Source organism: Erigeron canadensis, chromosome 3 (genome assembly GCF_010389155.1).
Source record: "Erigeron canadensis isolate Cc75 chromosome 3, C_canadensis_v1, whole genome shotgun sequence".
Taxonomy (NCBI): domain Eukaryota; kingdom Viridiplantae; phylum Streptophyta; class Magnoliopsida; order Asterales; family Asteraceae; genus Erigeron; species Erigeron canadensis.
This window is the reverse complement of record NC_057763.1, coordinates 4,056,351-4,071,731: the sequence shown is the minus strand read 5'-3', so window position 1 is coordinate 4,071,731 and position 15,381 is coordinate 4,056,351. Positions and strand designations below refer to the sequence as shown.

Genomic DNA, 15,381 nt, shown 5'->3' with positions numbered 1-15,381 from the left:
GTAACCGACACCAAAAGTCAATCGATCAGAAAATTGAAAAGACGAAAAGGATCAGAATTTCATTGTGAACAAAACCTGACAATTTCCAGATTGAATCGATGACAAATGAAGATGAAATTGAAGAGAGAAGTTGATGAAAAAGTTGTTGATTTTTGATTGTTTTTTTTTAATTAAATGAAATTGAAACTGACTATTGATTAATACAATCACGTGAAGATACTGTAGCAGAAAATGAACTTATTGACTTTTGAGATTGAAACATGTATGAGACCAAAGTATTTCTTCTGTTTGCCGAGCACGACTAAAATTCACTAAATCTAACTAATTTTGATCTTAAACCTTAAAATTAAACACTAATTAACTAGATTTATCACTAATCCACCTCCAAATCAACATCAGATGCACTAGACATCTTCAGATTAATCAAAAACAGAAAATTCAGCTCGAAATTAAGCTCAAATCACGAAATAAATCGCAAAATCAGTTACAAAAATGATTGCGGATCGCTCGGATTAACCGATTTTGCTTTGATACCAAATGTATACAAAGTTCAAGTTTGAAACACTTCCATTTTCTTAAAGGTCAATCACGTATGCAATCACGTTTTTGATCTTCATCTTTATAACAGCAACTAAGACATCAATCACGTATGCAATGATCAACAAATCAAAGGTCAATCACATATAGAGATAGCAAAGGGAGAATCACGTATACATAGTCTTCCATCTAAAACCAGGCCGTCATCTTCCTTAACAAATTGCAGCCTCCTAAAAACCCTAATTCCATTCAAAACAAATCTGATTGAACCTGAATCTGGGAAAGCCTCCCTGAAATCACAATTTTCAGATTTCGAATCTTGAGACATAAAGCCTCCCTTTGAACCTGAATTTGGGAAAGCCTCCCTTTTAACAAATCTGATACCACTGTTAGGTCCCGTTGACCATAGAACATCGAGATCTGTACGAATCCAGGTGTGCGAAATCCACCTGAATCCGTTCTTGAGGCTTTTAACATTCACACACATATATGATAAGAACAGGAGATAAACAATAATAATTCCTTTATCATTAGTCGAATGATCACAATAACGAATCCGTTTACAATACATCTTAATGATTACAGATTACAATCAAAAAGACGACTCTTGATAATGAATTACATGGTGGACACGGGGCATAGATCTCTACCCCGATCCGTGAATAGCTTCTGACTAGTCTAGAACCATTAACTAAAACCCTAGACCTATATCACGTATATATAACTTACACATACATATATGGACTGGACTTGGACTTCCAGGACGTATACTACACTATTATCTCATAGAGATTAGTGTAGTATAGATATCATGTCATAGAGATTAATGTCTTATAGATATCATCTAATAGAGATTAATGTAGTATAGACATTATCTCATACACAATGTAGTATAGATAATGTCTCATACATAATGTCTCATACACAAATAGATTATATAGTACAGGTGAAACTCCTATAGCCCATCTCCCGAATTGCATTGTAGCGGACAATAATATGTGCACGGAAACTGCACCAATATATATATATATATATATACACTAACGATTTTGAGTTACATGATGGTTGGAACTTGGAAAGAATATATGTTTTAGGAATCACTAACATGATATCCGTGTGATACGATGGCGGTATAAAAATGGCGAAAGATTGTGATGGCGGCAACGGTGTTAAATGGTATAGGTAATTGATATAAATGTGTTAATTTAAAGGGGGTAGTAGTAGAGATGGTATATAATATAAGAAACTGATAGTGTAATTTATTGGTGGCGATTTGATCAATTCACGTGTCTCATTTTACTAAACCTTTAACATGGGGCTGTAATTTTTAATATTTTTATATGGTAATATAGTATATATAAATAGTGATGTTTTATACTAAATCTAATAAAAAGCCCTACGGCTGAAAGTTATATGAATGAATTATATAAAATATCTTTAATGATTACTCCATCCGTCCCAATTTAAATGTCATAGTTTGACATTTTTGATCTTTCATGGTTAACTTTGACTATCTAGAATTCTATTTGTGTTATATAAAACTTGATGTAATATATATGAATCGATTAAGTTTTCAATGTATTTTATAATGATATAATTTTCACCAAGTATTATAAAATACAAATAATAATATTAATGGTCAAAGTTGCGAAAAAAAGACTTAAACAGTCAAACTTGAAAAGAATATATGCTTTAGGAATCACTAACATGATATCCATGTGATACGATGGCGTAATAAAAACGGCGAAAGATTGTGATGGTGGTAGCGGTGTTAAATGGTGTAGATAATTGATATAAATGTGTTAATTTAAAGGGGGTAGTAGTAGAGATATTATATAATATAAGAAACTGATAGTGTAATTTATTGGTGGCGATTTGGTCAATTCACGTGTCTCATTTACTAAACCTTTAACATGGAGCTATAATTTTTAATATTTTTATATGGTAATGTAGTATATATACATAGTGATGTTTTATACTAAATCTAATAAAAAGCCCTACGGTCGAAAGTTATATGGATGAATTATATCATATAATTCGTCCATATAACTTTCAGCCGTAGGGATTTTGATGGAATTGGAATCTAATTCCATTCCATTTCATGTTTGTTTACAAATATTGGAAGGAATTCAATTCATAAGGAATGTTGAGATTACTTCATTTGGATGAATCACATTCTTTAGGCAAGTGTGATGGATTTTGATTCCATCAAAGCTTGAAGCTAAAAATACCATATTATCCTTCCAAGTATCATCTTCATCAAACCTTCTTCACATCTACAACTCCAACTTCTAGTTCACCAGCACCATCACCTAAGCCAGTCGGACATCCACCGCTACCCACCCAGCCAAACAACCAATGCCACCTACCCAGCTGAACAACCACCGCGACCCACCCACCCGAAAAACCACCGCCACCCACCCACCCGATAAACCACCGCGATCCACCCAGCCGAACAACCACCGCGACCCACCCGGCCGGAAACAAAAACAGCCACCTACACGCCGGAAACAACCACCAACCAGATATAACCACCCACACAGCCAAACAACTACCCGCTATTTTAATGGAGTGTGTCTCCAATTTTAAAAAAAAAAAAAGGAAAAAAAATGGAAAAGTGATGTCTTCGATTGGATTGACAGGGAAAGGATATAGTGATCTTTGTTTTGTTTTTATTTAGAAAGGAAAAGAAAAAGGAAAAAGTGATTGTCTGCTTTTTTATCTTTAAAAAATATAATATTGTTAATATATAATGAAACAAAGGGTAGATAGGTCATTTTAGGAATTTGGTCAAAACATTTCTTAATACATTTTACCAACCAAACATCTTAAAAAATATACTATTGTTAATATATAATGAAAGAAAATACATTTTACCAACCAAACATCTTAAAAAATATACTATTGTTAATATATAATGAAAGAAAGGGTAGATAGGTCATTTTAGGAATTTGGTCAAAACATTCTTTAATACATTTTACCAACCAAACATATTTATCCATCAAATTCCATTCCATTGAAAAACATTTTATACACTAAACACGACCTTAAAGTTTGGGTAGGTATATTATTTAAAAAATCTGTCTATAAATTCATGAGAATAGTAGCTTATTTAAGGCTATCTGCATTATGTAGATGGTATAAGTGACTATATGGCTAAGAATAATGGAGATGGTAAGCTTCACGTAGCAATGCTACCATGGCTTGCATTCGGCCACCTTATTCCATATCTTGAACTCGCAAAGCTTATGGCCACCAAAGGCCACAAGATTTCCTTCATTTCAACCCCTAAAAACATCCATCGCCTCCCACCAATCCCAAAAACTTTAACTCCTTTCATCAATTTCATAAAAATCGATCTTCCTAAAGTCAAAGACCTTCCAGAAAACGCTGAATCCACCAAGGATTTACCTTTTAATAAGGTTAAGTACCTCAAAATCGCCAATGATGGCCTCCAAAAACCCATCCAAGATTTCCTAAAAACCTCATCCCCAAATTGGATCATCTACGATTTCGCAACGTATTGGTTGGGTTCACTAGCCTCAGAACTCGGCATCCGTACAGCTTTTTTTAGTGTTTTTCCTGCTGTAATGCTTGGTTTTCTTGGACCACCAAATGTGTTGATACATGGAGATCCTGATAATAATGATAACGATAATACTATTATTATTAAACGACCTAAGTGGGTTTCTTTCGAAACCCAGGTTCGACCAAGTCTATACCAGTTGACCCGTTGGGGACACTACAATAGTGACGGAGAAAACATGAGCGATGTTTATCGATTAGGAGCCACAGTTGATGGGTGTGACGCGGTTTTTGTCAGGTCTAGTTTTGAGTTCGAACCGGACTGGCTAAACCTGGTGAAACGGCTTTATAAAAAACCCGTCATTCCAGTTGGGTTTTTACCCTCAACATCAGACACAAAAGATGACGATATTAATATTAATAATAATGATTCATCTTGGCTTGTAACTAAACAGTGGCTAGACAAGCAAGAAAAGGGGTCAGTTGTTTATATAGCTTTTGGCAGTGAAGCCAAACCGAGTCAATACGAGTTAACTCAGTTGGCATTGGGGATAGAGCTTTGTGGTTTACCTTTTTATTGGGTGTTAATTGATCAACGTGGGGCATCAGATGAAGAGGTTATTAAGTTGCCAATTGGGTTTGAGGAGAGAATGTGTGGACGTGGTGTGGTGTGTAGGGAATGGGCACCACAATTCAAGATACTGAGTCATGACTCGGTGGGTGGGTTGTTGATTCACTCGGGAATGAGTTCGGTTATTCAAGGTTTTCAACTTGGTAAACCCCTTGTTCTGTTGCCATTCTCGGCTGAACAAGATTTGAATGCAACTTATTTGGTGGAGAAAAAGTTGGCATGTATGGTTCCTAGAGATGTGGATGGGTCATTTGAGCCTGAGTCCTTGGCTGACTCACTGAGTCTTGTGATAGTTAAAGAAGAGGGCAACATGTATAGAGACAAAGCTAAAGAAATGATGTCTTTGTTTGGTAACAGAGATATTCAAGACCAATGTTTGGATGAATTGTTACATTTTCTTTCAACTTCGATCAAATAGGTTGTACTACTTGTGTCTTGTGCCTTGAGGGCAATTAATGGAATAAGCTAGCGTTAAAATACGAGTAATAAAATTTGTAATATAGTGTATTATTTTGAAAGTCAAGTTTCATTGAAACAGGAGTAAAACGACCTAAGAAGTATCTACCGATTATATATAAGAAGATGTCGATTTTTCCTGTAGCCCTCTCAAAAAAAAAAAAAGGTCACGTAGGAGTAAATAGTACTAAGTAGAGTTACTGCTCTACTGCGCGCAATCTTTGAATTACTGATTTATAGTAAGTAGAAAAGCTTACAACAATGTCTTATTATGATGTCTATTTTCTAAGAATAGCAAGTTTATAATTTATTGTTTGGTGGGTGTTTTTGAATAAAAGTAATAAACTAGTTAAGTTAATTCTAAGGCTAGGCGGAGAGCCTGGGGAGTGATCGGGTACCGGACTGGTACCGGTTGGCACACTGTGTCGACCCTCCTGTACCGGTGGGGTGGGGAGGAAGAGGGGGAGCGTCGTGCCTCTTCTCGTGCCTATTCATTCGACCGTTGAAACCGTAAATAAATAAAAATAAAAAAAATTAACGGGGCCACCACTAACGTCTCTTTTTCTCTTCTTCTTTTCTTCTTTTTCTTTCTTTCTTTCTCTGTTCTGCCGATCCCTTTTTTTTCTTTCTTTCTTTTTTTTTTTTAATTCAATCTATAGAATCAAATATCAAATAAAATGTTTTAGTTATTATTTTAAATAAAAAAATAGAAATGAAATTAAATAGAAAAGGGCGGGGAAGGGAGGGGTGGTGAGACAATCCTAGCATTAAGGGAGGGGAGGGGAGAAGCAAAATCAGGAAAGGGAGGGGAGGGGCAGCGAGGCGCTCCCCCCACCCAAATACAAATGAAAGTTGATATTCCAAAAATTAAAAAGGTAAGTTCTAGTACAATATATGTTTAAACCGTTGATCATAATTTTTGTTTATGACTTGTAGGTAGGAATGTAGGATTATGACTTGTAGGTAGGTACTACCATTATTGGCAAGACTTGCTTCACCCAAAACAAGGCAAGCCCATATGTTTGTCTCTCCCTCATCTCCAAACCCTTCTCATGGATATTGATTCATTACATAAGTGTGGATTTATATCAATCGTGAAATTTGAAAATTTTCGGTGGGGGTCGAGTCTAAATTGTTTTTTCCCTAACGCTAAAATGGGAGGTCGAAACCGAGTATATCGAAATTTTTATACACGAAAACAATATACCCCCTACATCGCAACAATAATTTTGGGGGGTCGGGCGCCCCTCCCCGCCCCTTAAAAGTTGCGTCACTGATTTATATGTCAATCTTTGTCCGGTCTGTAAGCAGAGTATCGAACGAAAATTATCAGAGTCGGCTCTGATTGAACCTTCTTTGTACCATGTCAAAAAGACAATGCTCTATGGAACAATATTAAACACAGGTATTGCATGGTCCAAATGTAACATTGCGTCAATTTAGAGACTTTATAGAAAAACTGAGTGGCAAGCAACAATTTGGGCTTTAACTGCTCAAAGCTTCTATCAAAGTTTATTTATTTCAATTTTTATTTCTTTTTGAACAAAAAAGTTTTTTATTAAAGATAATCGAAGTTTGGTTATTTTTCCCATCTAAAATGTCACAGGCTTGCACATGTTTAAGGTACATTGTTTAGCAGTCTTTATGTATTTTCAAAGTAAAAATGAATCTTAATGGTTTTTATGTATTGATCATAACGGCTCGGCACTTAGTCGTCTATGACCATTTGAAGGTTTTATTTTTGATCATTTGTGTTTCTGGTTGTTTTAGTTTTTGGTTGCGAAGAATGTTTCCAGTCCAAGGCTCGATTGGCCGTGATTATTTTATGTTACAATAATAGTTATTCGGGGTATCATTTTTGTCCCAAAAGTTTCAATACTAAATTAATTTATTTATGATATTTGGTTTTACTGATTTTGATGTGTTTATATTGGAACAAAATTGGGTTTTTATAATGAAGTTTAATAACAACAGCAAGGGACGGATTTACTTACATGAGGCATGTACTTGCACACTTCATGACTCTTCTTAACAATGATCACGGTAGTTCATAACGTAACATTGCATTCTCAAGTTTAAACTAAAAGTAGAAAAAAAAAAAATTTGGATAAGGTAGGAAAAAAAAATAAATAAATACAAAATAATCATTCTTAAGTTGAAGGAAAAATGAATAAAATATAAAAAAACAAAAAAGGTTTGATATTTTCCTTCCAAATTTAGCCATATTTGGCTGAAAAGTTTTAAAGTAAATAAAACATGATTTTTCATATCATTCCCCGTCTATTTGTTTAAGAAAAAAAACTCAAGAATACATAAAAAAAAAAAGTTTCTTCATTATTTCTTTTTCTATCTTTAAAAGAAAAAAAACTCAAAGAATGCAAGGTAAGGAAAAAAGATATATACCAAATAAATAAAAAGATCAATACACATCAAAGAGAATCTTAAACTTTGTTAAACAACTTCTTTATCGTGGTTTCAAACAGGTATAAAATGAAGCGTTTATTGTGGGTGGATTGACTTCTTAATCCTCTTCTTTCTTTTTAGTCGGTTGTAAATTTGTATTTTTTGTACAATCTCGTGTGGGCTTTTAGCTTTTTGGTAAAGACCCCTTTATTTTATATAATGATATTATTTGCCGTTAAAAATAAATTACTTCTTTATCTTGTATTGTAATTCCATTAACCTATATACTAAAAACCAACATGTTTTTTACAAGTTGGTATGCACAAAGTACAACGTACGAATATATATATGCATAAGTTACAATTCTCATATACACCTTCTGTAACGGTAAAAGGAACTCCTTTTGTCAGGTTATGTCTAGGAAATATCGAAGTGGTACATAACTATAGGCTTTAGATACAACACTACAAGCCCAACTTTAGATACACATAAATATACAAATCTGATAAAAAGTAAGTATGGGGCTATTATGCATCCAATATTCAACTTGGGTGAAAAACTCCTCACATACCAATATTTAAATATTTTGAATAAATACGTGCCCCAATGATTTTTATAGTTTAAAAAATGTTTGTGAGAGATTTTTTACCCAACTTAAATGTCTGACAGTCTCATATTCCCTTCCTCTAAAAGAAAAATACATATCTATACTCCCTTAATAAGCAAACTACCCTACCCACCTTTAAACACCTCTACCTTTAAAATGTCTTTTATACCCTTATAATTTACACTACTCTCAACCATTTTATCCTGAAATTTAATAATTTCATATACCCGATTTTCTCCCCTCCCCCCCTTTCTGTGTACGCTCATTACCAAAAACACACACATACAATAATCCCCCATAAACACCATCCATTGCCGCCCCAAAAACCACCATCCGTCGCACAGAAATCGTCATCCATTGCCGCCGAAATCACATCCTGTCAATTATAGGTATTTATATTCTTCTTTGATTGTTCTTTGATTTCGATTCTTTCATTGTTCTTTGAAATCGATTTAAAGTTCTTTGAACAAAATATGTGCCAAATATTCATATCTATATTTGGCACATATTTTGTTTCTAATTTAATTTTTCTAATAATTAATTATCGTTTTGATAATCATGGGAGATATATAACAATATAACTTTCAAAAACAAGACACAGAATACCCATACCAATTCTATATAAACCCTTTTTAATCATCACATGACTTTCATACTATACCCACAAAAAAAAACCTTTCTATCCCTAATTGTTTTCTCAAATGGCTAACACAGGTCCGTCTAACAATGCTCCAGCCCCGTCATCTGCCTTTCCAGTCCCACCTGTTCCAGCCCCCAATCCCGCTTTGAACTTGGTTGATGCACCTTCTCCACCGACTGTCCAGCCATCACCGCATGTGGAGACTTTGGAGGTAAATTTTTGCCTTATATATATCCATTTCACTATTAAAAGGCCCGCCGTAAATATATGTAATATATGATTTGATTAAATCTAGATTAGTGTCTGAACTTATAATATATTGGAATATGGTCACACAATTATATCATCACTTAGTAACATAATGTAGAGGTGTATTACTGTATACGTCACTTAGTAACATAATCTGTATACATATGTTTGGATGATCACGTATAACACCTGACTTCATATCTACCTGTATCTCTTAGTCTCTTACAGAATGCTGAAATAGCAGCCTTGCCATTTTATAGTGGACGCCCTCCAACCCGCGACCTGCATGTGCTTGGCTGGGAGGTAAATACTTGCCTCATCTACTACATCATATCTACTATATTTTTGACTTATTTCACTGTCACTGTATTTTAGTTATATCAAATATAGTGTAGTCGTAATACATACTTTAGAGGCCAAAGTTTAATGTATGTACTGATTCAGGGCCCTAAAGTACTTCTACTACATTTGATTGGGCTGGTTTAGAACCAAAGTATGTGAAACATGTGGATTGTGATTAGTTGGTGACAACGCTATTTGCCCCTTTTATGAATAATTAGTGTCAAATACTCAAATACAACTTACTGAAGGAAAAAAAAAATACTTTGTCAGGCTTTTGACCCGGTTGACCAGTTTTTATTTAAGCTTTATTATTCATTCCTTTTTACACTTCTATTTGAAGTAAAATTTATCATCATTGCTATTAGATGAAAAAGCGGCATACAGATTTTAGTAACATACTAACATAGTACTAAATTCTTCTTTAATCACCATAATACCTTTTGTTACGATAGTACTAAATTATACTAAATTACTTATTGTTAAGAGGAGTACAACCGTCAGGCAAGTCGAGCAAGGGTTTTTGACGAGCTCTACTTTCAAATCAATGATGATATCTATTTGATGGAAGAACATTTGAATGAGCTGAACTCGATTTTTCAACGCATTTTTCGTCAGAAAGAGCACCTTGATCATGTCTATCTGAACTCATAAGGCGTATCATATGAGTTGATATTATATCATTGATATATTATTCATATAGTTCTTTTGAGTGTTTATGTTTGGTGATTATACCCTTTCGGGTTTGAAATAAACTATATGTTTTTCGGATTATTCTTAATAATTAAACTCATGTTTCTTTTGCAATTATCGTCTTCGTCTCACTTGACATGCTTATGTCTTCGGACTACATTGATGTATCAACTTATTGGCTAATAATCTGCACAACAGATTATAGGTAGTATAGATATATAGAACAAGCAAACACCAGATTATAAACGCCTCACATTACATGCCTGGTATTTACCTTTTACAGTTCCTGGGTGATATTCTGCACAGCAGATTCTATATAAAATGACCAAACAGCATATTATATGCTTCAATTACATATAACAATGGATATATATAGAATGACCAAACAGCATATTCTAAATGGATATATTTAGAAATCCAGAAAGTAGATTGAAACAAAACCAATATGTTGGACCGATATTAAATTAAAAAGGCAATCATATGAAGTGATTACATCATGCTATATAGTCAATATATCAACCTACACATTCAAACTAATTTCTTCCTTCATTTACAGCTAATATAGTCAATTTTCATTTCCAGCTAATATAGTCAATTTGTCATAAAGTCTATTCATAGTAAATTTGCATCAAGGATACACAACTTTTCGTATGATATATGATATCTTCTATATATACACAAACATGTCTAAGTTAACTAAATTATGGTAACTTTGACTAGATTTGACTAAGTTGACTACTTTGATAGCTTCCAGTATATCAAAATAAGTAAATTTGTGAGATTTGTTCCTCCATCCTCTACCTAATTCTCTACCCATCTCATTTACAACTAACAACTTTTAATTGAAAAAATAATTTCCTATTATTAGCCATCCAATAGATAACACACTAATGCATACACAAGTATACAAACACTTCAAAACCCATTGACATGAAAGCAACACACAATTACAAGTCTCCACCATATCAAAATAACAAATAACAATGGGTTCATCATCAAACCCTATCACCACCAATGTCAACGAAGCTTCTGCCGATAACATGAAACGTCTCCACCAACGGCTACTATTTCGTCTCATCCGTTTCCAGAGCAATACTGTCAACTAAAATTGAAAATGTTGATGAGATAAATGATGAGTTGATTAATAGATTCCCTAGTGAGGAGCATATCTATTATAGCTTTGATGAGGCGAAAGACGATGTTAACAACTACTATTGGATCGAATTCTTAAACTCCCTTAAAATAAGTGGTTTGCCTCCTCATCGTCTACGACTAAAAGTTGGCTACATGATTATACTATTAGGAAACATTGATCCATCAAATGGGTTGTGTAACGGCGCAAGGTTGATATGCAAAGGTTTTTAACGGAATGTCATCGATGCAAAAATAGCAATTGGTCAGCATGCCGAGAAAAGAGTTTTTTTTTTTTTTAACCAAGAATCCCTCTTTGTCCATCTGAAAATGATATGTTCCCTTTCAAGTTGAAGAGAAAACAATTTCCAGTTCAGCTTAGCTTTGCGATGACAATAAACAAAGCTCAAGGACAAATTATTCCAAACGTTGGCATTTATCTACCTGATCGGTATTCTCGCATGGACAACTTTATGTGAGACTATCTATAGGGATTTCACGCGACAAGACGAAGGTGTTGGTCATACCTGCTAAAGAGTTCAATCAACCGGGAGTATACACCTCAAACGTGGTGTACAGAGAAGTTTTACATGATACATAGGTTATACAAGGTGCGTGATTTTAGGTACCAACTAATTTATTTAATATTGTATATCATACTAAAAATGCGTCAACCGAGTACATTGCTGTACATTTCTACACTGCAGGTGGCTTCGATTTGATGTACATTTCTACACTTGGTGACGTATTTTACTTCTTTTCCAATTTTGAAGGTTTTTTGTGCATTTTTGGCTTATTCATACTAATTCATTGTTTAAACTTTTGTCCGTGTCTGCCTTACTTTTAGATAAACAATCATTATGATGATTGCTACCTAATAAAGATTATTACTCAGAAAATTTTGCGTTACTCAATTTAATAAATCAATTAACATAAAAAACGCTCACTCTAAAACAAGAACACTTTTTGCCCTTTAAGTCGAAATAAGAAACACTTGAGTTGAATCATACATTCATGTAATAACACGGTACCCGCTACTTGACCGGCGTTTTTTTCCTATGGCCTGCCGCATCGCGCGGGTACAAGGCTAGTATAATGTTAACTTTTTTTTGGCAATTATAGGATCTTCAAGTAGTAAAAGATGTTGGATATCCTTACACCTTGGCAATGGAGAAGACGACAACAGATGACGGTGGTTAGGAGGCGGTGGAAGACTTTTTATAAAAGTTTGTATGGTAGGTTAGTTGACTGGTTGTTTTGTGTGTGTGTTTAAGTGTTTTAGGTATGTTGTAGAATTGAGAGTAATGTTTGTACGTTGTTTGTTTGTACGTTGTTTATCTTCTTTATGGCTCCATGTACTTTAATTTTTTTTTGACTTTGTGTAATCGGTATATCATAATTTATAAGTATAAATAAACATATTAACATTACTAGAATAATAATACTCTAATACAGTAATAATAATAGTGACAGGAGACTTAAGATTGAATTCAGTTAAGTTATTATATTGATGTTCGGATTGTTTGGAAATATTTGGGGAAATATAAAATGAAAAGGATGAAGGAAAAACTAAAGTTTCAATAGATATGAATGACGTTTCACACTTTCACTTTCACCATATCACATAGGAAAAAAAAATGAGAATAACCGCCATGATCTGGCCTCTACACGACTACACGTGTTCTTTCTTTCTTTTCTTTTTTTTCTTTTTTTTTTCTTTATAATTTATAAAAGATCAAGCTTAAAAGAATCTAATGTTACAATATTTTCTTTCTTAAAAGTTAAAATGTTTCTCCTTTATTTTTTTATTTACCATTGCCTAACTAATAAAACATGGAAATGTTTTCAAGTTCTTATAAAAATAATATTTTACTTAATACCTATATCTATTTTTAATGTGTTTTAACATATAAAATGTTAGTTTTTTCTTTTTTTAAGATTACGAGTATAATACTCGCACGGTGCGACGGAAATTGACAATTTGTTATAAGGGTAGATATGGTAATTTAGTGTTGTAGTGTGTGGAAAGGCATTTTGAGAACCTTAAATATGCTAAAAGGGGCTTTTTAGAAAAGAAAAAAAAAACATACTTAATTTCTTAATACATACCATAAATAAAAACCCAAAATGGTTTATAAAGGAGTAAATTTTATTTGTTTTTCGCTCAATTACTGGGATTATGTAATATCGAAGTCATAAGATATCGAAATATTTGTTGGAGTGTTGTATTTATTGGTGTTGAATACTCTTAAAGTTCGTTATATTTTGCGTTGTTCGCGCATAGTAAGTATACTTACGATATTGAATACCTTAAACATATGAAAGAAAGAAAAAAAAAATCCAATGTATATTACTTACGAAAACTATATTTGCTATTATAAAAAAAAAGATAATGGGGAGAACCCTAGCCCCGGACCACAATTGGATACCCATCAACCCACCCTGTATGAGCCATATAATGCCGGTAAAATACCTCCATCCTAATCCCCACATTATCTGGCACCCGAAGGATCGAACCCGCATATTTAAACTTCACATATGGGTTCAGACTTCATTGGTAACGGGCACCTTAAAGGAATTATCTTTTGTGCCCAACGGGGATCGAACTTAAGACCATAATGTCACAAAGTGTTTACCTTACCACTAGGTTAATTTCTTGTTAGCTTTAATCATAACCAACATAATAAATTCGAGTTAATAACAAACGCCACCACGATAACTAAAGTTGCAGGACGTATCGCTTACCTAAAGTTGCATGACGTATCATTGAAACAGAAACCCGCGGCAACACGCGGGTTAAACATTCTAGTATCTTCTGAAAACCAACTTGAGTTTTAAAAGTCCTTTAACATAATGTACTATGGTAAAAACTTTTCTAGGTGTACTAATTTCATGCATATATTACAATTTTACTTGTTCGTACTAAAAGTTGTCTCTTCACATGGAAACAGGATCTTAACATTTAATGGAATCAACGATGAAATTTAATATAGAGTCAAGATTATCAATTCTAACTAGAATACTAGTCCAGCCCAAGTGGTTAAACGTATTTCTGGTTTTACCTAAGATCTTTAGTTAAATTTTAAGGGATGATAAATCTTGGAGTTTTTCCATCCAAATACTTGTAACAGCTCATGCTCAATATCTCGTTGTCTAAGGTATGTGCAAGGTTCACTATTATACGTTGACGTTCCCCTGATGTTGTATATAGACTGAATGGTATGTTCGGAAAAAAAAACTACAAATTCGGGATGGAAAATAATTAGGTAGTTTGTATGCGATGAAAATGTTGGGAAAATACAAGTATCAAAGGTTCTCTAACAATCACAACACAAAATAGATGAAAACTGGTAAAAAAAAATAAGAACGCAAGAATTTATGCAAAACATCAAAACCGGAGAAAAACCACCAGTCTCCAAAAAGAGAAGATTCCACTATGGGTATGTTTGGTTGGGAACTTTTAATAGCTTTTAGGAGTTTCAAGCTTCAATCTTCTAAGAAAAAGCTCATATCCAGTATAAAGCTTCATTTGGTGACAAGAACTTCAAGCTTTTAAAATTAGTCAAAAAGTAAATGCTATATTGCCTAGCGTTTGAATTTTGTTTTAGAACAGCGAAAGGCCGGACCACGGGTATCCGGACTGACAACTGTTGGCCTATCCGATCCCTTCCCCCGCGCGATCCACCCGGTAAATTCAACTCGCTCGGCAAGATTATTGGCTATATCATGTCAAACTACTTAAATACCCTTTAAATATTGTAAGAATCTTTGAGGCTTCATGCTTTAAATATTGTAAGATTATTGGATATAAGATGGAGAGGAGAGTTTGTCGTAAAAGAAGATAAAGAAGAGGGAGGGAAAAGATGAAGGTAGCGGCTGAAATTTATATAAGGCTGCAGCTTTTGTTTTTTAATTATCAAACAAATTAAAGCCCAAAAACTATATAAGAAACAAAAGCCCAAATAATCAAACTTATTTTAATACAAAGCCTAGTCCACTTATAAAAAGTTGTTACTATTATTTATGTATATTGAAATTATAATAGGCGATATAAAGTTATAAAATTTGTTATTTTATATAACAAATTTTTTATTTTTTATTTATCAAATGTTTATAATTTGTTTTTATACACATACTTTCAAAAATAATATATTTTTATATAGAAAAGCC

The 15,381-nt window shown here is 33.5% G+C and overlaps 1 protein-coding gene across 1 annotated transcript; it reads left to right on the top strand.

The window, feature by feature from the left end:
• The first annotated feature begins 3,605 nt into the window (after nucleotides 1–3,605).
• Nucleotides 3,606–5,228, top strand: LOC122591237 (UDP-glycosyltransferase 91A1-like). Its single transcript, XM_043763472.1, has one exon. It carries the CDS (start codon nucleotides 3,690–3,692, stop codon nucleotides 5,109–5,111), a length of 1,422 nt encoding a protein of 473 aa, XP_043619407.1. The 5' UTR covers nucleotides 3,606–3,689; the 3' UTR covers nucleotides 5,112–5,228.
• The last annotated feature ends 10,153 nt before the right edge of the window (nucleotides 5,229–15,381 follow it).